This window comes from Saccoglossus kowalevskii, chromosome 7 (genome assembly GCF_978046115.1).
Source record: "Saccoglossus kowalevskii chromosome 7, keSacKowa6.1, whole genome shotgun sequence".
In the NCBI taxonomy this organism is placed as follows: domain Eukaryota; kingdom Metazoa; phylum Hemichordata; class Enteropneusta; family Harrimaniidae; genus Saccoglossus; species Saccoglossus kowalevskii.
The window spans coordinates 21,709,589-21,732,373 of record NC_140647.1 but is presented as its reverse complement, the minus strand read 5'-3'; the positions used below and the strand labels follow the sequence as shown (position 1 = coordinate 21,732,373).

The following is a 22,785-nucleotide window of genomic DNA, read 5'->3' as shown; positions in this document are numbered from 1 at the left end:
TAAAGTGTACTGGACATGTGCGATAATGCTGGTATTTTTTGATAGCAATCACTGGCATGCACTTGGTGCGAGGAATGTGCTGGACAAGTAGTACCATTAAAGTTGAATGAATGTATAGTCGTAGAAAATTTGATAAAGTACCAACCTGAAGACCTTAACGTATTCTGCAACTTGTTCCGCTGAAGTAGTGTACTCTACATAGTCAACAATTTTACTGCAATATAAATACAACCACATTTTATATATTATCGCGCTATATTTATAAGTTTATAAAACAACAAAAAACATGATTTTCTAACCATAAAGTAACTGCTATAAATGAATAGTTCATTCCATCCAATGCAAATGAACAGATTACCTATTAAGCATGTTTCCGAATGCTGCCTTGAAGATTTGCCTGAGAAATGCTATAACTCGTTTTCTCAACCATTGGTCACGACTTTTCAAGTCAAAAACTTCATCCATGAGCAACAGCATGATTCTAAGTGGGATGTTATCATCATCCTAGAGATAAACAGAAACCATACACAAATACAGTCAAACCTGTATTACATAAAGACTACCTATAGTGATCAGTTTCAGGCAGTCTCAAGGTATAATGTATGGGCAACCTATGTATAAAGTGCACATTACTTAGGTGATTATTCGTTCACCAACATTTTTGCAGACTCGCCTTTCTTTAGATACCAAAATAATAATTCCAATTTTTAATTTCCTCATCTCAAACATATTTGATATTGATCCACTCAAATCAATGTGTTTTTGCAGTCATACCATCTCGTTATTTTCTAGGCTAGCTAACGCTGAACTATGGTGGGTATGAATTATGTGAATAGGCGGGTTTGGAGAACCCTCGCCTAAATTCACTACGTTCAAATACCCACCATAGACTCCGGTCAGTCAAAATGACTATTTTGAACTGTAGACAGAGTCAGACGCCGATAGGTGGCGGGTTTTCCGAGCAAACAGAAAAGGGATGAAAGGTCTTTTCCCAGTCCGGGATGAAACACTCTACAAATAATCACTCAACACCCTAGTTAAGACCCCCCCAAAAAAGGGTGGTGTCCTACCTTGCCTGTGCTGTCCCCGGAGCAAGAAGCCAAAATGCTGCTACGGTGACAGGGTTCGGTGTGCCCGAGAAAGCTAGACCCTAACCCAATTCTGGGGGGTAGTAAGCTTTCGAAGTAAAGACTGAAACAGTTCTGCATGAGGGCATAGGCCGCAAAGCGGGACCTGGGAGCTTCCAGGGGAGCACTGCAGTCATTACCGCGGTGTACCGCAGAACGCTGAGGAGAGCCGCGGACTGTTTATAATTAGGGGTCTCTACCGCTGTACCGTTCTCTACCGTGGTCCTCGGTAATGTGTGAAATACGTACTTAACAGTTTCTTTGTGATTCCACGAGTCATTGTTTTAAAACCCGATGCTGTAAATGAATACGTTATGTGCGCTTGTTTAGTATTTAGTACATGTATTTAGCGTAAATTTCCAAAGTGATGCGATACAATTTTTCATGGTACATGTAGGTATACCTTTATTACACTGGAATAAAGTTTACAATTGAAAAGAGGGTGATTTACAAAGTTTCAGCGTATCCAAGCCGTATCCTGGTTCTTGATTGATTTGGCAGTATCATGTTCACCATTTGTGTCACACTCCAGAAAAAATGGCCAGCAAACGAGAAACGGGCGAACTAATCAAAACAGGTCAGGCTGTCTGCGATGCACTGACAATGACATGATTATTTTCTGTTTCGTTTCATAAATCTTGCCTTGCGCATGTATTCTTGGTTGACAGAATCTTTTTTAAACAAAAGACGTTATTTTTCTGTTACATGTTCGTGTTCCATGGTACTCGTGAGTGTGAAAGGCATTTTGAATAAATAATTATTGAGTTTATGATACCGTACGATAACGCTAGCTGGCTCGATTAGAATTTCATTGCGTGTGAACCACTGAGGTCATTGCCCGTTACTGTGCCAACCGCACGTAGTTCAAAAGTACCTGACGTTGTTTTGTTTTTTTTCACTCAAAATGTAAGCGATCGAATACTCTGCGTTCAAAGTACGCTGCCCCGAGTTTGAAATTACAGTAAATTGTAACGCATGGATTTTATTTACATGAAATTTAGTTTATTTCAAAATGATATAGATGTCAAACCATAATTATTATTATTTGAAATGTTGTTTCTTGACTTGACTTTTCTGGCTTTAATGTTTTGTGTGTGCGTGTTTGTTTACAATATCATTATCAACAACAGTTATTCAGTGGCCCCGTCTCTGAGGCAGTAAGTCGCGGTTTCGACTAAGTCACGTAGTTCGATGGCTCCGGACGATTGTATTGTGTTTTGCCGTCAGTTTTAAAGTAGAAAAACTAAGTCTGGTATTATCGCGTATTTAATTGCCCGCTCAATCAGTTGGAGGTGACAACTTTAATAACACCTACAGGCCGTCAATTACTGAAATAGAAAGGGTGATAGCAGCCTGACTCGAGGTGTCGACAGGGGTATAACAAATAAGTTTGCGTAATTATTGCAAAGGCAACGCATTATCAAGTCGGCAAAGTTGAAATATTCACAGCCAGTATGTAAACAATGAAAAACAAGTTTGCGCAATTATTACGAAGCCAACGCATTATCAAGTCGGCAAAGTTGAAATATTCACAGCCAGTACGTAAACAATGGAAAATAAGTTTGCGTAATTATTACGAAGGCAACGCATTATCACGTCGGCAATGGTGAAATATTCACAACCAGAACGGTAACCATTTTTACGTAGGCAACGCAGAGCCAGTAACAATTTGCGTAATGGGATGTGTATAATAAAAAGGTCAACGCGCGGAGCGCGAATGGTCACCAAGGTAACAACCCACTTGTTCAGCACGTGACTTGGGGTTAAACTTGGGCCAAGGTTTATTAGATTAGTCAGTTTCACCAAGAAGTGCGCTATTTTTTTCGCTGATCACCCAGTTGTTGTAGTATGTATTGTAGCACCAAGTGTGTGACACTCCCTCTTCGACTTTGGCTTGCTTTTCCTACTTAGTGCATGGTCTCGAGGTAACGTAAACTGCGGCCTCTCATCGAGTGTTTATACTTCGCCCCATTATATTGGTATACGCGAAACATTAATCTTTTAAAATAAATCCTGAGACTATACATGATGTAAATTCAAAATAATGTGATATTATTTTACATTATGTGGGGTCTACATTATTCTGGGTTGCTTTGCGATGTTATACCAAGACTCGTGAAAATAAAATAGTGTTCTTCTGCGAACTAATAGAGACGATTTTTCCAATCTTCTGGTACCACTCGATTTTTATTATTTGAACTTGGCGGCAAGTAACCTTTAGTTTCCCAGTCTATTGTGTTCATTCATAGTCTTAACAATAGGGTGTAAATTGCCATGCGAGCCTACCGCACACGGCCGTGGTAAACCGGGGTCATGGAATCTATGCATAAATTTGCATAAAATGCGGTCGACCGGCGAGCACCCACCACCACCGCGATAATGACCGCGGTAAACCGCGAGTTTGATTTCCTACTCTTCCCTATTAAATACAGTCGCAGAAAACCACCTGGTTATGGAAGTTGGGGAGGCCGGTCTATCCTGCCTGCTTGGGCCATAACACAAAAATATGTGCCTGGCCCCATCCCAAATCCTTAGTACGGTTTGGTGGCAACTCCGTGCTCGAAACGGGCAGAGAAGCAATTCCTCCTGACCCTCCGGGCAGACAAAAATTTGACAGCCATGGGATGATGATCGGGAGAGGATCGTGTCCTGGGATTTGATTCTAGGCGAGAAACCTGATTCGTGTCTTTGCACAACGAGAAGGACAATGCCCCATGCTCTGGCAGACGCCTACCTGAGGCGAGAGCCAGTAGGAATACTATTTTCGACATCAAAAATTTGAGTGGTGCTGATCGGAGAAACTCAAAAGGCGGTCTGCTTAGAGCGGACAACACAGCCGACAAGTCCCAGTTGGGCAGTTTCCTTGGATGGGGTCTCAGCGTCTGGAAAGCAGTAAATAGTCTCCTAATAATAGAACAATCAGCTAGTCTTGTTCCCGTACGTTTGAATGGTGGGGGACAAGGCCGACCTGTAGCCAATGATCGCTGTGTAGGACAAACCCACTTTGTCAAACAGGTGGACGAAGGAGCCTGCTACCTGGCCAATAGAGAGATGATATGGATCAATCTCCCTTCCGCTACACCAACCCGTGTATGCTCGCAGCCTAGAAATGTAGGCCGCATTGGTGGGATCCCTGTTCGCCCTGGCCAGGACGTTGGCAGCCCGCTCAGATAAGGCTTTCGTATGTGCGGGTCTACTGAGAGCCTCTATGCGTGTAAGTGATACCTGCTGGGCTCATTGGTAGTGCGCCGTCTGGTTGGGACGGCAGGTCCGGAAGTCCGGAAGCACTGCTGGTGTTTTGACTATCGTTTCCGACAGAAGTGGGAACTAGGCCTTGTTTGGCCAATTGGGTGCGACCAATGATAATATGCAGGTGTGCACCTGTTGAAGTTTTCTCCGGTGCCCGGTGAACTAGCAGGAAGGGAGGAAAGGCGTACACAACTAAGTGGGTCCACGACCCTGGCCCAGGCTCCTTGAGTCAGCAGGAGTGTTACGTACGTTGGGAGCTTGGTGTTCCGTTGTGCGGCAAACCGGTCCAACCTTGGACCGTCCACAGCCAAACAGCCTGGAGGCTACCCACTGGGGTATCAGCCATCAGTGTTCTGGAGACGGAGCCGCCCTGAAAAGGTGTCGCCAGACTGTTACTCACCCCTGGAAGGTGGTGTGCGGTTAGCTCCACATTGTATTCCAGGCACCAAAGGAGGATTTGCTTCGCTAGGACTGACAACGATGGGGAATGCGTCCCCCCTTCCTTCTTGAAGGAGACCACCGCTGCATTGCCTGTGCGGAGCAAGACTCTGTAGTCTCGAACTATGGGTAGAAAGCGTGGTAGTGCTAAGTACACTGCTCTTAGTTCAAGCCGGTTGATATGGTAGTCATGAAACTGAAGCGGTAGCCATATCCTTGGGCTTGTTCGTCCAATAGATGCACTCCCCAACCCTGGGGGGGGCATCTGTTACCAGAGTCATACCTGCAGCCCCTGCCCCACTACCCAAGGTTGGCCAGTGACGACCACCAGGGCAGGGCTTCCTTCACTTGGTCCGAGAACGAAACCCGTCTATCTAGTTCCCATAAGAGAGCTCGGCATTATAACAAGCGTTATACCGGGCGGCTGCGTAGTGCGGCCTGGGGAGCGTCCCTTCGAACCGAGGTCATCATTCCAATGATCCGCATTAGTTCTCGGAGGGACACTGAGGGAACGCTGACTAGGCATTCGGCTAGGCTGCTTAGCGCTAAGCTACACGCTTGAAATTGCTAAGCCAAGCTTACCTCTGTGTCAAAACTCCATGCCCAGGGACACCAACTGCGCGTTGGGTCGAGGTGGGACTTGTCGATTTACTAAAGAGCCTAACTGGTGAAGTAAATCCTGTGTTAGCCTGTCGCGTTTGGCTATTAACCCCTTGCCCGGGTTGTTGGAAACCAGTAGTCGGGGTACGGATTGAGGTATACCGACATCTGGTGTAGCAGCAGCACTACCTGTTTCATCACTCTGGTGAACACGTAGGGCGCTGTGCCTAACCTGAATGGGGGGGGGCACCCAAAATTCAAATACTTAGCCCAGCCGGGCGATTCAAAGGATATGGCAACTCGATGGGTGCATCGGTCTGTGCAGGTAGGCACTGCTTAAATCTAGTGGGGGCTAGCCAATCAAAACGGTGGATGGAGAGAAGAACCCTGAATGGTGTCTCCACGTGGAACCGATCGAGGAGCACGTACTGATTCAGTCTGCCTAGATCCAGGACGCCCGCCACTTGTAGATTTGGTACTACAAACACATTTGGATAGAAGCCTGGACTTAGTTCCGGCTGATGTACCCTGTGTATGACGCCTTTTCCCAGCAAACTGCTACTTCCTGTCTGATTGCTTCCGCCTTGCGGGAGTCCCCTGGCAGTGCCCAAAAGGGGGAAACTGACAGGGGAGATAGAGATTTCAGCGGTATCCCGTAACAGGATGTCACCACCTGGAAAGGTCCAGGGATCGGCCACCCGCTGTCTCCAAACCGGACTACACCGGCGCAATCTGTGTACGACAGGGATATGTGGCCATCGGTACGACAGTTCCGAAGGGGGTGCTCTCTTCTCCCATGAGATGAGTTCCCCAAGGCCTGAAGTAGTCACTAAGTTGTGACCTGCCTGTCCCCCCCCCCCACAAAGATGTCCAGTCTGTGTCGCTGAGGTGGGGGACGTACCACACCCCCCGACTCAGCTTGTCAGCGAAAACATGTGCGCGTCTCGTAAGGCCGCGTCTCGTAGCACAGTAGTGGCCCCGGCCGAGAGAGCCAGGTGACACTAGGGGGTGTCGCACGTAGACGTGCGGTGGCCCACCAGTAAAAGTGTCGCCTGGTCTAGGGTCTGGTGCGTTGTGCCTCCGAGGTCTCCAGAGTCCTGGGCGAGCACAATAATAATCTTAGGTGGTCGCCTTAGGATCAAGGGTGGGGGTATTTACATCGTATCACTGGAATTGATGATACTCTGTATCACCCCAAAAGCGTGGCTCACCGAGTCATTACGGATGGAAGACTCTGAGGGACCGCCCGGAGTACTGGCTGTATTCGACACGAGCGAACTGCGTCTCCTTTCACTTTAAATATGTGAGAGGGAGCGTGTTCGACGTGCGTCTCATGACAGGGTCGGTTCCCTCTGGGGACACCTGTGGGTCGGTAAGAAGGGAGTCAAAACCCACGTCCGAGGCCGGACACAGGGATAAATTCATTACCGTTGTACCGTGACCGCGTGATGAACCCTAGCTGGCTGAAAGTGGGGGGGGGTGTCAACGTGTGCCCTGCCCTGAAAGCCCTGCCCAGAGATCTGAGGCTTGGCTGCCAGCATCCTGTTGGCATTCAGTGGGAGAGCCGCGGCCGGGAACGGGGGTTCCCAGGAAGAGACGTGTTTGAATGCAAACATGCTTTCGTGTTTCTTCCTACTTCCCACCGAGGGGCCGCAGTGGAGACAGCTCGCTCCGACTGCGTCTGATCTACCTGGCCAGCCAGGGACGCAATTGCCCCAACAGTCCCTCGACCAAAGCCCTCAACTCGGAGGCAAACCTGGCGCCGTGCGAGGAAGGGTCCACAAAGGGACCCACAACGGGCCCCACAGAAGGAAAACCTCCAGGGGCACAGCCTCGCGGCAGCCGGTAAAATCGGGTAAACCACCGCCTGAAAAAACAGACTGTGAGGATGCCCTCTGATCAGCGGGGGGAGGCCGAGAAAAATATCGGTACCTCCACCAACAGGCCTCCTACTCGACGTCCTGGGACACGAAGCACCGGTAGCCAAGTGTGAGGACTTTCCACTCATGCCAAACACGCAACTCACTTTAACCGATTTGTTTACTGGACGCGACCTTTCTGTGACGCGGTCAGTCTCAGCGATTTCGATGGCTCTGAAAGAAAATCTCAGGCCTCAGAACTCCAGTGAAAAACAAACACCTTCATGCAAAAACCCTGAACCCCGCACGCAGCTACGACAAAGTATCTCGGATGCGGGTTCTATGCTGGTAAATTCTGAATATAACCACTGCACAGTCGACTCGAAACACGAGGAGACCAAAAGAAAAAACGGCAGCGAGCCCTGGTGCTGTCATTACATCCATACATTGCTAAATACATTGCAAATAAAAGACGACATGCATGAAGGAAAAACGAAATACAGTTGTAAAACGTGCCGCCGCGAAACCAACAAGTGGTTACGTAGTGGCGCCGGGTTTTAATTTCTTTGTTGTGAAAAATACTTCACACAAAGGGGAAAAATGACACGAGGGTAAAATGACAAGGAAAACTTATCCTACCAGCTACAATGTCGTATGCCGTGCAGCGGCAACAACCCAAGCTAGAAACCCGGGCAGGAAAAAAGACAGGCGATCCAGCAGAGCCGCTAAAACTTCATCCCCGGAGATGCAGAGAAAAAAAAAGAGAGTGATTGTACAGCCGTCTATGGCGCTGCCATATGGCCTCGGTCACATGGTTTGTGGGGCTTCCCCTGACCTAGAATCTGTCTCTCCATCACTGGCAGAATCGCTGATTAATGCCTACAGTTCAAAATAGTCATTTTGACTGACCGGAGTCTATGGTGGGTAATTGAACGTAGTGAATCTAGTTGTATTACTCTTCTTCTATGTACATAAATGTAAAATAAACATATAAGACTGTGGAGGACTTACATCAGCTCCAATATTGGCAGATACTTTCTCAGTTTCCAAAAATTCATCTCTTGGTGTTGCCTGCACATAAATAAATGGTAATATTTATTAATAAGAAATATATAAATGAAAATACTATCCACAAAAATGCATGTTTTCGTTTTGTTTTTAATTGAAGAAAGAAAAAAACTTTTACCTTAAACATTTTATTGATTCCATCTGACATTTTATCTGACATTTTATTAAAACCATCTGACATCTGAACCATACCGCCAAAAATATTACCGGGTACAGACTTGACTGTGTGTGCCACATTACGCACTGAATTTCTCAAAGGATTCACAAAGTTATCCATCTGATAAGGAAATGCAACATATGTAAGGTGATGTAATTTAACAAGTCAACATTTTAGTGCAACAATTTTCCTAATTTCATGTATTATGTATAACAAATTTTCAATAATTTTGCACCAAATTGACCTAATTTTCTATTGGTCTTAATCAAAATTTTGGAAAAAATCTGAAAAAATTATGTAGATTTTAATTTTTGAATGGTAAAAAAAGTTGACATTGACACTAATATATTTAAACTTATCACACTGTTTAGGTATTTATATATCTGAAAGGTTCAAATAAATATAAATAATAAGGTACCTTTCTTGCAAATTCTCCTTTGCCTTTATTATACACACCTGGTTCTAAGAAGTGAACCAGAACTCCAAGCATACCTGGGTTATTGCCAAGGACATCAGGACAAAGTAAAGTCTACAAAGAATACACATTGAACAATGAATATTTCAATCCAGATGACAAAACTGAAAATATACTGTAAAACATGTCTTTTTCGCGAGCATGTCTTTTTAGCGAGAGAACTGATTCGCTAATTCAAGATGTCGCTAATGACTTTATTAAAAATTCAAAATGGCCAAGGCTTGGGAATTTGTATACAGTAATCCAGAACTTAAAAATCTGGGGCGCTTCCTAATTTTACCACAATTCGCTAAAATTGCATGTCGCTTTTTCAACATGTTTTACAGTAGTTTGCCTACTCACATATAAATATATATAATTTGTCAGCCCATGAACTAACCCCTAAGTTTAAAACATATTTAAAATTGAAGAAATATTAGTTTAAGCACCAACCAACATTCTCCTCTATGTTTCAAGAACAAATTAGCGGGATTGATGATGGAAGTTGATCAATACAGTAGGTGTCTTCCCTTCCAACATAGTATCCGACACCAAAGATAAAATATATTCTAAGAAAGTACAAAAGAACTTTACACAATGTAGACTCATTATTCCAGTTTTCCATATTGCCAAGTTAACCCACATGTTACGCTGTGAAAGAAATTGCAAAAACTACTGCAGAACACATATGAAACATTGTTTTACTTTTTTTTCAATGGTCTCTTTCATCAGTTATTAAATTCATAATAAACACAATCAGCAATATTTCTAAGAACATAACAATGTTGAGTACTAGCAAAGTTTTAGACCAGTACAAACACGATACAACAACTCACCTGTAAGTAAGAATCCAATGCTTTACTTCTTTTATCCAGGAATGATCTGCTCATGTTATTGAATGCTTTCTTGGCAGGTAAACTCAGACCAAATAACGATGGAAACTTGTCTTTTAGCATCATATGTAAATCATGAAAGTCACTGTAACGACGATATACTTCCCATACTTCCTCTGGACTGTTTTTACATGCACGTGTAACATGTATGCAGTAAACAGCATAGGATTTACCAGCATCCTTCAACACAGCTGTAATCGGAATAAATTAGAATAAACTATAAACATTGCACCGCGGAAGACTATTAGCAACATACCATAAATACTTTCTGTAAAAACCACACTCATTTTATGGTCAATGATCAGATATATATTATTTTCATAAAAATTTTTTAAAAAGTTGTAGTTCATCTAAAATTAGTTATGCAATGAAATGTCAAACAATCATAATGTTTGTTGTAATGGGATGCAGTCTTTATTCAGGAAATAAAATAACTAACACTGGGGAAAAGATATAACGTCAGACACCCCAGACATAAAATATAATGTAATGTAGAAAGCTAAGAAAACTAGAAAGGTTGCTATTAAAAATATCGAAAGATTAAAAGCTTGGCTAAAATCTGTAAAGTAGCAGAGGAGTGAATGCTATTATTAAAAAAAAAAGGTGCTTAGAACATAGAAAACAACAAGGAGTATCAAAACTAAGAATACCATTTTAATAAAAGATCAGGGCAATTATGATAAAAAAACATGGACTTAAAAAGCAAAATGATGCATCTAAAAAATTTGTACACCCTACAAGTAAAGGAATTTCAAATAGTTCTAGAATAGACAACGATACTTTTTATATGCCTATATTTTACAATGACGAATTGAAAATTTACTATTAAATCATTGAATAATGCTTATTAAAAATTACCTGTATTTGTAATGGAAGCTGTCAGTGTATAATGAGCATGTTTTGGTAATTCTGATGATAGATGAGATTCTTCTAAAGAAGACGACAACAAGTCTTCAGTTGACTGAAATATACAACAAAACAATGTGAATATGTTATGTGTGATATGTTATGCGGCTACACAGATGTATGAATGCGCTTGTGTATTAACAAAACTTTATTGTCAAGTTCTTTCAGATAAAGAAATCAAACTCCATTATCTCTTTGGGAAAAGGCTCGAATTTTGACATCACCTCAGTTCCCTGTGTGTGGGAAACAATCTAGAATGATTACCGGGGTAATATATTGTGTACACAAAGAACTTACCCCTGTTAGACTATTCGATGGTGAGGAATCTGCAGAGTGCATCGATTCACGGTCATTTATCTTGGGACTGTCGTCTTTCAATAAATCTAACTCTGCTAGACATTTCACATACAGTGCACTAAGTTTGAAGGCAGGGAAGAACTTATCACCTTGGAGTATATCATAAACCTGTAAACGAGTTATACAATCAAGGTTACGTTAATGTGCAGGTTGAGCTTGTACGTTAAGACTGCTGTTACTACTTTGAACTTCTTTAAATTCAGTAAGTTTCAATCAAAAGTCAGTAAAAATCACAAAATTTTGTAGCAGCGAAAATTTCTTTGGGGTCTTGCATGTCAGCGACTTTTGTGGAATTGTGTCTTCAAGAGTACCATAAAATTCCTGGCAGTGAAAATTAAGCGTGATAACATCTGTGCTTCATTTTATTTTATACTAACACATTAACTATACTTAAACTATAATCATCAAATATTTACAAACTATTATTTTATTCAGTATCATAGATTACATCAAAGTAGTTGTGACAATCCTACCTTTCTCTGGATTTCATCAAACACACATTCCGACGGGGCTCCATTTCTGATCCTCTGATTAGTTCTTTTCACGAGTTGGTCATCAAGATTAAGTTTATAAGATGCCTGCAGGTTAATCAGGTGACAACATATTTAGAAAGTTTTATTGTTTTGTATATTTTGTTGGTTTTGATCAAGGTGGAAAATGTGAAGATCTTGATCGGCATACCAGTTTTACCTCAACACAAATAAAACATTTCCAAAGCATTATTGCGGCCTTGAGATTATTGTGTGAAATATTTGATGATATAATAATTTGTGAATTGTATGAAATATGTGATGATACATATATGTGAGAATTGATATACGTGAAATATTTGATTGACAAAGATTCACCTTGTTCAGAATTACTGAGGGTCATCTATACTGAATCCATATACAAACAAACACTTAGTCAAAAGCTTTGTGTAACAAATAACCAAATAAAGACCAAAATTGGAATGTTTAATTAATATTTCATGCAAATGCAGAAGTTTTAATATTTTAAACAATACTACATGTGGTAGTCCCAAAATTCCAATAAAGCTGCTGGATTATCTTATATTGAAGCTTCAATAAATCACAGTTATAAAAGGATTACGTGGAAAGTTGGAAAAGTTATTTGTATATATAACAGCAGTTTGTTTTTGAATTTACAAATACTTATTTTAACACAAGATATACTACAAAGTTGAGACACTGAATAAAAAGGATTAAAAACAGTTTTATCTGCTGTTCACAAAGTTATTACACTCTTTACAAAATGTATAATAATATAATATATATAAAGAGTTTGGACTTACATTGTCTGATAAGTACTGTTCAAATATATTAAGTGCAGCAGCTCTTAACATTTCTGGATCTGAACCTCCATAACCAGCAGCCGCGGCTCCTGTAGATTCTGATTCTGCTTGTTGTAAATGATACGCTGACAACTGCTGCTCTGCTGTCACTTTGTAGCTTTCAATTGTTAACCAGAAAAACAAGTAGCCTTGCCCTCCAACTTGACCAATAAATTCTAAAAAAGGGAGCAACGATTTTGAACTATAGCGCCCTCTAATAATGCTTTTGTTTTTATTAAGGTGTCTCAACGTTATGCACTAGTCAATTAACATCTCCAGAACAAGTCCCACCATTCCCAACACCAGGAGCATATTTTGGCGGCACATACCGCCACCTCAGAGAAGCACACAAGCCCCAATAAATTATACACTCTCCTATTTCAATTCTTAAACATAGTTCTTTAATAGTCACACAATTTACTAGATCTTGTGTATATGGTACACTGTTCGGACCTCAGATCCAATTGATTGCATTGATTGAAACATCCTAATAAAAACAAAATCATTATAAGAAGGTGCTACATTTTAAATTTCAATTGACTGGTGAATTAGTTGCAAATGGCCACAGTCCGCAGGGGTATGGTTAAGGGTGAACAACTAGAGTTGTTTCTGCCTCCTAAATAGCTCACCCCTCAATCGTGCTCCCTGTTCCAACATATCCATGGTATTTAGAACACTACAATGACAAGAGACAATGGAGCACTGTTCGAAAAGGGAAAAACAAGTCTCATGGTTTTCTCACTCTCTGCGGCCATTTCCATCTAGGGTATACAGTATTATGAGTTGCACTGCCGATAAGCTGATGAGAATGATACTACTTACCAATAAAATATGATAAAGCAACATTATTTTCTAGTACCACATCTAATGGTAGTGAATACAGACTCTGTCCTGGCAGTGGAGAGAGATCTGGTTCCTGCAACATAATACAACAATCTAATAGGTACACCTGCATCATATCAATTGGAGCCAGCAGCAATGCTGCGTTCTCATTTGCAAATATTAGCTAAGCTGCCTAAATCTTAACCATGATACTGAGATAGTACAAGCAGAACAATGGCTACTACATAATAATGATGTTACGATTCCGCTTTTGGCCATAATAATGATATATTTTAGCCAAATGTATAATTCATCCTTGTGTACAATGAGAAAGGAGGCAGATTGTCAACAGAAGTTAAAGCCAACTCATATGCACACATGTACTTGTCATACCAGTAAATGCATGTATGCAAACAAAGATGGTGAAGCGCAGAGACAACTTATTCACAAAGAAATGTGTTGTCGCCACATATCAAAATATAATTTTCAGATGAAAAGATGTGGAAACCTGACTGTTCTCCTAAACACTAGGCCCTATAGAGACGTCCATGCAAATGACCAATTGTGATGATGTACTTACAGCTTTCAATAGGCTTTTAACAGCCTAATTGTATGATTGTATAAAACAAAATAAAATATAAATGAAGCAAAAAATGATGAATGATTAAATTTATTAATCAATAATAACTATAAAATTATGAATTTAGTGAACCAATCAGTGCAGTCCCTCAAAGATAAGTGATTTTTCAGTGATGAAAAGCTTGTTGTGAAATAAAAAAAAAATTAGCAAATTCAAATTGCCGACATGTGCAGAGCTAGATGCAACAGGTGATATTCAGTGCAGGCATGCCATCTGACGGTGCCAAAACAAGCGATGAAACTGAAGTTCTTCAACCATCTACCATGCAAGCAATGAACAAATGTGATTGCATACAGTAAAGTTACATTTAATAATATACAATCTGTCATGACATGAAATCATGCAAGTGACTATATGAATGCATACTTACAGCTTCTATAGCGGCATCAAGATTTCCTTCCAGTAATCTTTGTAATGTTTCTAAGCAAACTCTTCTAACATATTGTAGACTATTCAGCTGCATTTTAGTGTCTGAGTCTGGATAAAATAAGATGCAGGTTATTGGTAGCAAACATTAAATCTCATATTTTACAAAAATTTCATACAGGATTAATTATCACAAAAATGCATAGAAAACATTACATGTTATTACCATGTACTACATATTATTATTCAGTAGCTGTGAACTTGATGAATTTATTTTCTTTTAAATATTTCTCAAGAACATTTTGGACCAGGCATTTCCTGGCTTACATTATCTAGTGAATATCTACTGCTAATGATGCAGCCTTATATAAATTAAGACAATTTTGAAATGCCATCACTTGTATCACATGTATTATTATACAAATACTCTTTTTGGTCTGCAAAGAGTAAATAAATCTGTTTTTGTAACTCACCATCAGTGCTGGAATCTCTTGATCTCTGTATACTGATTTCATGGTCTAATTTTTCTATAACAGCCTCTAATTCACCAATACTGTCAGATATCTTGATTATATTTAAAAAATAATCACTGGTGATATTTGTCTCTTTGCTCTGTAAAAACAGTTGGACAAAAGATGTATGTAAAGAGGGGGGAAACCCTAGTAACACCCCTTTGAAACCACGAGATAGATAGTCGTGTTTTATAAGTAAATTACCTATCCTGGTATTTTTACAATATTAGAAATCACACTGTACTGGAAATCAATTCCACTGCCATGGACTGAGATTATAAATTTACTTGCAAAACTGATTTTAACATCTCACAGAACACCACCACCGTTACACCATTAAGGTTATAGGTTTCACACCACAATTAGAATTGGTATCAAGGCATTGGCACTTCTGAATATAATTCTATTTTGAAACAAGCAGCCTGTCGGCTGAGATAGCTCCGCTGTTAGCAAAGAACTGAAGATATCATTTGAAAATAAACAATATGTATAGTATCAAAGCAATCGGACTTGCTCTTTTTAACAAGAAGTCGAAAATATCACTTTTTACCAAAAATGACAAAAATATTCACCAAAAATAGAGAATTTGTGATTTTGACATGAAATGAACAAATCTGAGAAAGAACCATCCAAGGTACTTGCAAATCAAATTTGAAAACATTCTAACTTGCGGTTTCGAAGAAGAAGTTGAAAATGTAATGTTGACGACGACGACGGACAATTAGTAATATGAACAGCTCCGCTGTGTTGACTTTGTCGACAGCGGAGCTAAAACTTATTTCAAACTGTTTCATTTAATACCAGAATAAACAAGACCTGACATTTGTAAATGGAATTTTAGTGAAAACCAGCTGGTTTTGAAATGCTGATCGATATATATTTAGAGTGAGCACTCAGCTCGGTCAACTTTTCTAATATTGCCAATATCAGTGCAGTTGAAATGGATTCAATTTCCGATGTTCAATAATATGATGATGCTATTTACTATTTTATTTTAAAAACTAGACAAATGATTTGTTTTTAAATTCTAGGTACTGGACTCAAGTTTTTACATTGTCATCTATGAGGAATTTAATTACATGTACCGGTAATGTGCTACTATACTGTTAAAAAACACAATAAGGATAATACATTTTTGTATAATTATGTTCAGGTATATACAAAATACCGGAGGAGTGCAGGTCATATCATGATATTAGAATAGGAAACATTCACCCATACATGTATTTAAGAAATAATATTTTTGACCTTGTACATGGAAAGTTCACAGACATCGGGCCGCAATAAAATTTAGAATTCATACTGCAGTCCGTAATACTTTACTGAGACACAAACTAATAATGATGTGTGGATGTGTTAAACCCATTCCACTTACCAGCCATATAATTGTTTGGTTTATGTAATCAGGATGATGTGTGGATGTGTTAAACCCATCACACTTACCAGCCATATAATTGTTTGGTTCATGTAATCAGGATGATGTGTGGATGTGTTAAACCCATCACACTTACCAGCCATACAATTGTTTGGTTTATGTAATCAGGATGATGTGTGGATGTGTTAAACCCACCACACTTACCAGCCATATAATTGTTTGGTTTATGTAATCAGGATGATGTGTGGATGTGTTAAATCCATCACACTTACCAGCCATACAATTGTTTGGTTTATGTAATCAGGATGATGTGTGGATGTGTTAAACCAATCACACTTACCAGCCATATAATTGTTTGGTTTATGTAATCAGGATGATGTGTGGATGTGTTAAACCCATCACACTTACCAGCCATATAATGGTTTGGTTTATGTAATCAGGATGATGTGTGGATGATGTGTTAAACCCATCACACTTACCAGCCATATAATTGTTTGGTTTATGTAATCAGGATCTGTAATCATATCTATCATTGGTTTCAGCATTCCACAAACGATAACTTCACGTAATAAATAACGAAATGGTTTGTTATGGAAATCTTGATGGGGTAGCATCAGAAACAGTAACATGTCAGTCACGTCTCTCAGGTATTCTAATAAAAAATAAAATAAGATAAAATTTCAAAAATCATCCGCAACCCAGGGCTACATGAATGAAAAGTAAGAAGTTGATGAATAGTTAGTTTCAAACTCACTGCAGGAAGGTGTGACACATGCTACATGCAAACAAATGCATAAATAATTTTATACCACATTTGTTTTATTACAAGTCCACCTACAAATTAAAATCACACAAGCCAGTTTATTGTGTGCTGCATTATTAAAGAAGAACTTATTTCAACCATTAACAAGCCTCTGTCATTTCATGCAAGTGCATGTGCTACTACCAGATTCTGCGGTAAATTCGGTAATACCGGGGGGTAGTCAGAGAACAGATCTAGTACCATATAATGCACTCACATCTGAATAGCAGAAAATACTCACCTAATTCAGCATCTTCACATGTGCACACTTCATCTCTACATTTGTTTACTTCCATCTCCACCTCAATGTCAAAGAACAGTGATTCTAACTCATTGTCACAACTTTCACTTTGCTCTGAAATATACCAATCAATTGTGCATCAGTATGATCATTACAAATACCTTAATGTTCTAGTGAGTGTCATACATATACTTCAACTAAAAAATGTTTCAAGGAAGAAATACCCTCTATGATGTCTTTTCTCTATGTACATGTATATCTATTTGTAGTAGAAGGCAATGATTTGAGCTGTTGTTATGTATGCAATTGGATTTTGATAATCATACATGTAACTACTCTGATGAGAATGACCAATCACAAAAATACTTTCTTCAAACACTGACAATAATTATCTAACAGTGTATGATAGCCCATGATTTTTATTATTATTTCATGAGGCAGAATCCAAATTCTCTATATTAAAAATATTAACAAACACTACTAGTGACAATATATTAAAATTAAAAAGATTTTTAGCAGATTTAACCATGTGACTTTCAAACTTCCAGGGTGGACATGTTTTGTGTTCTACACTGCATACCATATACAGAATGGCAAAATAAAATGCAATGAACCATCAGTTCAGCCAACTTATGTCTGCTATTTTATGTGTTGTGCATTTTTCAGCGAATAAACCTTACCTTCACCTTAACCTTACCTTCAAGAGAGCGATGCGCTTTGTTCAGTTTCTCATGAGCTTTGCGGAATAACCTCAGGTGGGAGGCAAAGTCATCAACTAACTGCCTCGTAAGATATGGAACCCATTCAACTTCTTTTGATCTGCAGAAAAAGCCATAATTATTATGATTCATTAACATTGGTCAGTGTGACTACTAGCACAGCTTTCTGAACAAAAAACGAACCATTATGCAAGTGTCTATGAAGTGATAAGTAGAACATGATAATAATGTCAACCACTTCATTCATATATACACATGTTTACCTGTTACTAAATGCAATAATCACACTCTGTGTTGTTTGTCTCAAATAATGTAAAAATTCTTCATGATCGCTGATTTTACCATGGTACCAGGTCTGTACATAGTATCGAAATGCTAACTGCAAAACCTGTTGCATAACAAAACAAAATACACAATATTTAATAGTGAAAAAAGACTGATCATGACGCATAAGGGATCATTTTGGAGCATCAGAGCAGCAACGTAATGTTGACGATCATAGCATACTGTATTGTCATTTATTATTCACTGGGTTTTAATTTCGCTATTTTCGCTAATAAGTAAAATCCGCTAAATTAAATCCATCTGAACATGTAAAATAGCTAAAGAACTCATTAATTCCTTGACAAGTGAATTTGCTAAAAGCATTAAAATAGCAAAATTAAATGTCGTAGTAAATAATAAGTTTTACGGTATGCCGTAGGGGGCTTTCATATAATATCTACGCTGAAATCAAGTACTGAAAAAAATATATTGTCAGAGTTCCTAAATTCAACACATAAAACATGTACTACCGGTTGCTTGCTTATAATATTGGTTCAGGTGAAAAATACTATATAAATCACAGGAAAATCATTACATTTTGTATCAGTTTTGTATTTTGTATCAACATTCCTGATTTCATCTTTTGAATATATTCAACATTCCTGATTTCATCTTTTGAATATATTCAACATTCCTGATTTCATCTTTTGAATATATTCAACATTCCTGATTTCATCTTTTGAATATATTCAACATTCCTGATTTCATCTTTTGAATATATTCAACATTCCTGATTTCATCTTTTGAATATATTCAATATTCCTGATTTCATCTTTTGAATATATTCAATATTCCTGATTTCATCTTTTGAATATATTCAATATTCCCGATTTGATCTTTTGAATATATCTAACATTCTGGGTTTCATCTTTTGAATATATCCAACATTCCTGATTTCATCTTTTGAATATATTCAACATTCCTGATTTCATCTTTTGAATATATTCAATATTCCCGATTTGATCTTTTGAATATATCTAACATTCTGGGTTTCATCTTTTGAATATATCCAACATTCCTGATTTCATCTTTTAAATATATTCAATATTCCCGATTTGATCTTTTGAATATATCTAACATTCTGGGTTTCATCTTTTGAATATATCCAACATTCCTGATTTCATCTTTTGAATATATTCAACATTCCTGATTTCATCTTTTAAATATATTCAACATTCATGATTTCATCTTTTGAATATATTCAAAATTTCTGATTTCAACATTCCTAATTTCATCTTTTGAATATATTCAACATTCCTGATTTCATCTTTTGAATATATTCAACATTCCTGATTTCATCTTTTGAATATATCCAACATTCCTGATTTCATCTTTTGAATATATTCAATATTCCCAATTTGATCTTTTGAATATATCCAACATTCCTGATTTCATCTTTTGAATATATTCAACATTCCTGATTTCATCTTTTGAATATATTAAACATTCCTGATTTCATATTTTGAATATATTCAACATTCCTGATTTCATCTTTTGAATATATTCAACATTCCTGATTTCATTTTTTGAATATATTCAACATTCCTGATTTCATCTTTTGAATATATCCAACATTCTTGATTTCATCTTTTGAATATATCTGATATTCTTGATTTCATCTTTTGAATATATCCAACATTCCTGATTTCATCTTTTGAATATATTCAATATCCTTAATTTATATATTTTGCATTCATCCAATGGGCTTCTATGTAATCAAAAATGTATACAACAATGTATTGCATATACGCAGCACTTTCTGCGCCATAAACTCGGTTTCCTATAACAGGATATGAGTAATATACACTGTGGTTTATTGTTACATGTACAATATATCTTATCTAATTTAACACTGGTGTTTTGCTAGATTAATACTTATTAGTGTTTTTAACCCATATACATGTACAGATTAAAAAAAATCGTGATATACACAACTTGCGCCCCTTGAAAGTGAAAGCCTGTGGTTATAATTTTTAACAGATTGCCAGAATCTGAATAAAACAAATATCAAAATTAAAATTTACAGCAATTTGTAGATTATTCATTAATGTAGAATTAATCACAGTGTGCTATATCATCGGAAAATGAAATTTTAGTTTCACTAAAAAAAATTCCATCACTATAAAATATTAATTTATGCACATAATGTGGTTTTCAGCTGACTAATTTATGGGAAATCATTCCTAGATTTACCAGTATTGTAACAGTTATTTTGGTTGCTACATTACATGTAATTTTAAAGTCAGAATCAGGCCAGCATACATGATAACACATACCATAAATAGGGCCTCACAAGCGGTGTCAACAACATATTAATACAGTATATCTAAATGTATTAATTATGAGAGAATGTCTGACACATGACGTAAATAACGATTGGTTTATATAGACCTTAAAACATAATAAATTGATATGAATTTAATTTGGTAAATTATTGACACTTTTTTTTAAGTCCATAACATTTATTTAAATTTAATACACACAACTTGCTACAGTAAGTGCTAAAACCACATGGCTGATACCATTCCGTTTTTAGGGGTGACAGGTGAATTATACATGTACACAACACAAGATATTATACATGTACTATACGTCACCAATACACTTATCACAACCGTTAACATGTACATTTTGTTTCACTGCTTTAACTGATCAACAATAGAGTTTATAATAGAGTAGAATTTGTTGCCTGCTATTTTATCCTTTTCTGCCAAGATGGTTTGTTCTGATAATATCAACTAAAATGACCTTGTATGCAAGAGCATAGAAATATATAGGTCACATGACAATTACACCATTTACCACTCAACTCATTTCATGCTAATTTTAGAAGTTAATTCCTTGACATACATTGTACAAAAGAAATTGAAATTGAGAAAACATTACCTATCAACATTGGATGCCCCAAGGACAAAGAATGATTATAATGAATAATCGTGTTATTAGAATGTGTGTTCAGTACGAAAAGCAATAACACATATTGTCCACATTTGGGAAAAAAATCATTCAATTCCATGAATAAACAAGCCATGCATGGCACAGTCGCCCGTTAGTTATCAAATTTAAGATATATAGTTTTGTTTAAAATAATATAGTTGGAACATAGACATGTCAGAGATATTGATCCCGAAGCTGATGCTTGATTATGTGATTTTTTTTAACATTAAAGTGGTTGACATTCAGTCATCTTGTATCTGATTATCAAACGAGTACTTGTCCATATTGAGAGGTATTGCTCTGGAACTGCATTAATTAAAACAAAATGGCCACTGGTCGGCCATTTTGAATACATCATTCTGTATATCAATGATGTATATCATGATGTATAATGAATACATAAAATTTTAATATAATCCGTCACAGCATGTCACAGATATGGCAATAGAATAAAACAAAATGGCTGCAAGTCGGTCATTTTGAATCCCATTTGAAAAAAAACATGATGTGCATCAAGGTCCCATAATGTTCAATGTATGTACGAAGTTTGAAAAAAATCCATCTCTAAACGGCCGAGATCCGGTTCTGGAATGCCAGAAATGCTTGATTTCAATGATTTTTCAGTACAAAAATGGTCGCCGTTCAACTATCTTGAATCAGATCGTGGAACAAATTGATGTGTGCATATATATATATATTATTATGTATGATGTATGTGTAAAGTTTGAATGTAATCGATCCAGGCTTGTCTGAGATATAGGTTCGGAAGCACACATGCACACACAGAGTTCAATCTGAACAAGAACTAACAATACACAAGTCATTGTATGTATAATATATAATAATACCAATCCGGAATCAAAATTGACAGTTTACCGAATGTTTTCCACTTTTGTTAATCAAACAGGCTGCCCACTTTGACAAGCAAAAAAAAATATAAAATACAGAAATCACACAGTAGTATAACTGTAAACCATTTTAAAATTGAAGGAACAAATTTGTTGCTATGTTCAGTGACTTGCAAAATTCGTACAAGTGAAAATTTCTTTGTGAATTTAAGTACATTTTTGCAAAATGTTGTCTTTGCAAACCTCAACTCTTGAAAATTCCTTGAGGCGAAAATTAAATGGTTTGCAACATTACGATCATATTTTGTTGAAAAAAATATTCATCTTCTGAGTGGTTTTGAAAAGCTGGATCCTGACATGATTTAGATCACAGAGCTATCATTGTTCAGTTCTATGCTTTGAATGATGACGCAGACACCACCAATTATTCAGGATTATTATTTTGTGAAAGGTGACAACAGTTGGCTTTGACATTCAAACGTCAAACACAAAACAAGCCTTCTAATTGAACAACTATGTTTTCATGTGGACAACCAGTTTCTCAGAGTGGTTGTACCACTGGACAACCAGGTAATTTTATTTAATTTTGACTCCTGAAAAATAATGATAATGATATCAGCTATTTGCTAGTTCATTTTCGAACATGGCAGCCATCAATGAACTTATTTTGGAAAAGCATTCTTTATGTAACGATATATTTAAATATGTCAATCGGCCATCTTTGACCAGATTTTGAAACAAATTGTCATGGACATGCA

At 37.8% G+C, this 22,785-nt stretch overlaps 1 protein-coding gene across 3 annotated transcripts in view; it reads right to left on the bottom strand.

Moving 5' to 3' along the window:
* Window positions 1-22,785, bottom strand: part of LOC102806964 (sorting nexin-13-like) — a 60,926-nt gene that overhangs the window by 6,105 nt on the left and 32,036 nt on the right. For 2 of the 3 annotated variants that reach the window (XM_085501298.1, XM_085501297.1), the window contains exons 5-22: window positions 18,182-18,306; window positions 17,897-18,018; window positions 17,200-17,313; window positions 16,636-16,808; window positions 14,743-14,881; window positions 14,274-14,380; window positions 13,844-13,867; window positions 13,264-13,357; window positions 12,403-12,617; window positions 11,582-11,686; window positions 11,049-11,216; window positions 10,704-10,806; window positions 9,789-10,036; window positions 8,917-9,027; window positions 8,460-8,618; window positions 8,285-8,344; window positions 359-504; window positions 146-214 (exon numbers count right to left, since the gene is read on the bottom strand). In XM_085501298.1, coding sequence (XP_085357424.1) covers window positions 146-214; window positions 359-504; window positions 8,285-8,344; window positions 8,460-8,618; window positions 8,917-9,027; window positions 9,789-10,036; window positions 10,704-10,806; window positions 11,049-11,216; window positions 11,582-11,686; window positions 12,403-12,617; window positions 13,264-13,357; window positions 13,844-13,867; window positions 14,274-14,380; window positions 14,743-14,881; window positions 16,636-16,808; window positions 17,200-17,313; window positions 17,897-18,018; window positions 18,182-18,306 — 2,282 coding nt within the window. The remainder of the gene's footprint in view (window positions 1-145; window positions 215-358; window positions 505-8,284; window positions 8,345-8,459; window positions 8,619-8,916; window positions 9,028-9,788; window positions 10,037-10,703; window positions 10,807-11,048; window positions 11,217-11,581; window positions 11,687-12,402; window positions 12,618-13,263; window positions 13,358-13,843; window positions 13,868-14,273; window positions 14,381-14,742; window positions 14,882-16,635; window positions 16,809-17,199; window positions 17,314-17,896; window positions 18,019-18,181; window positions 18,307-22,785) is intronic. The other variant, XM_078013047.2, reaches the window with a different exon arrangement.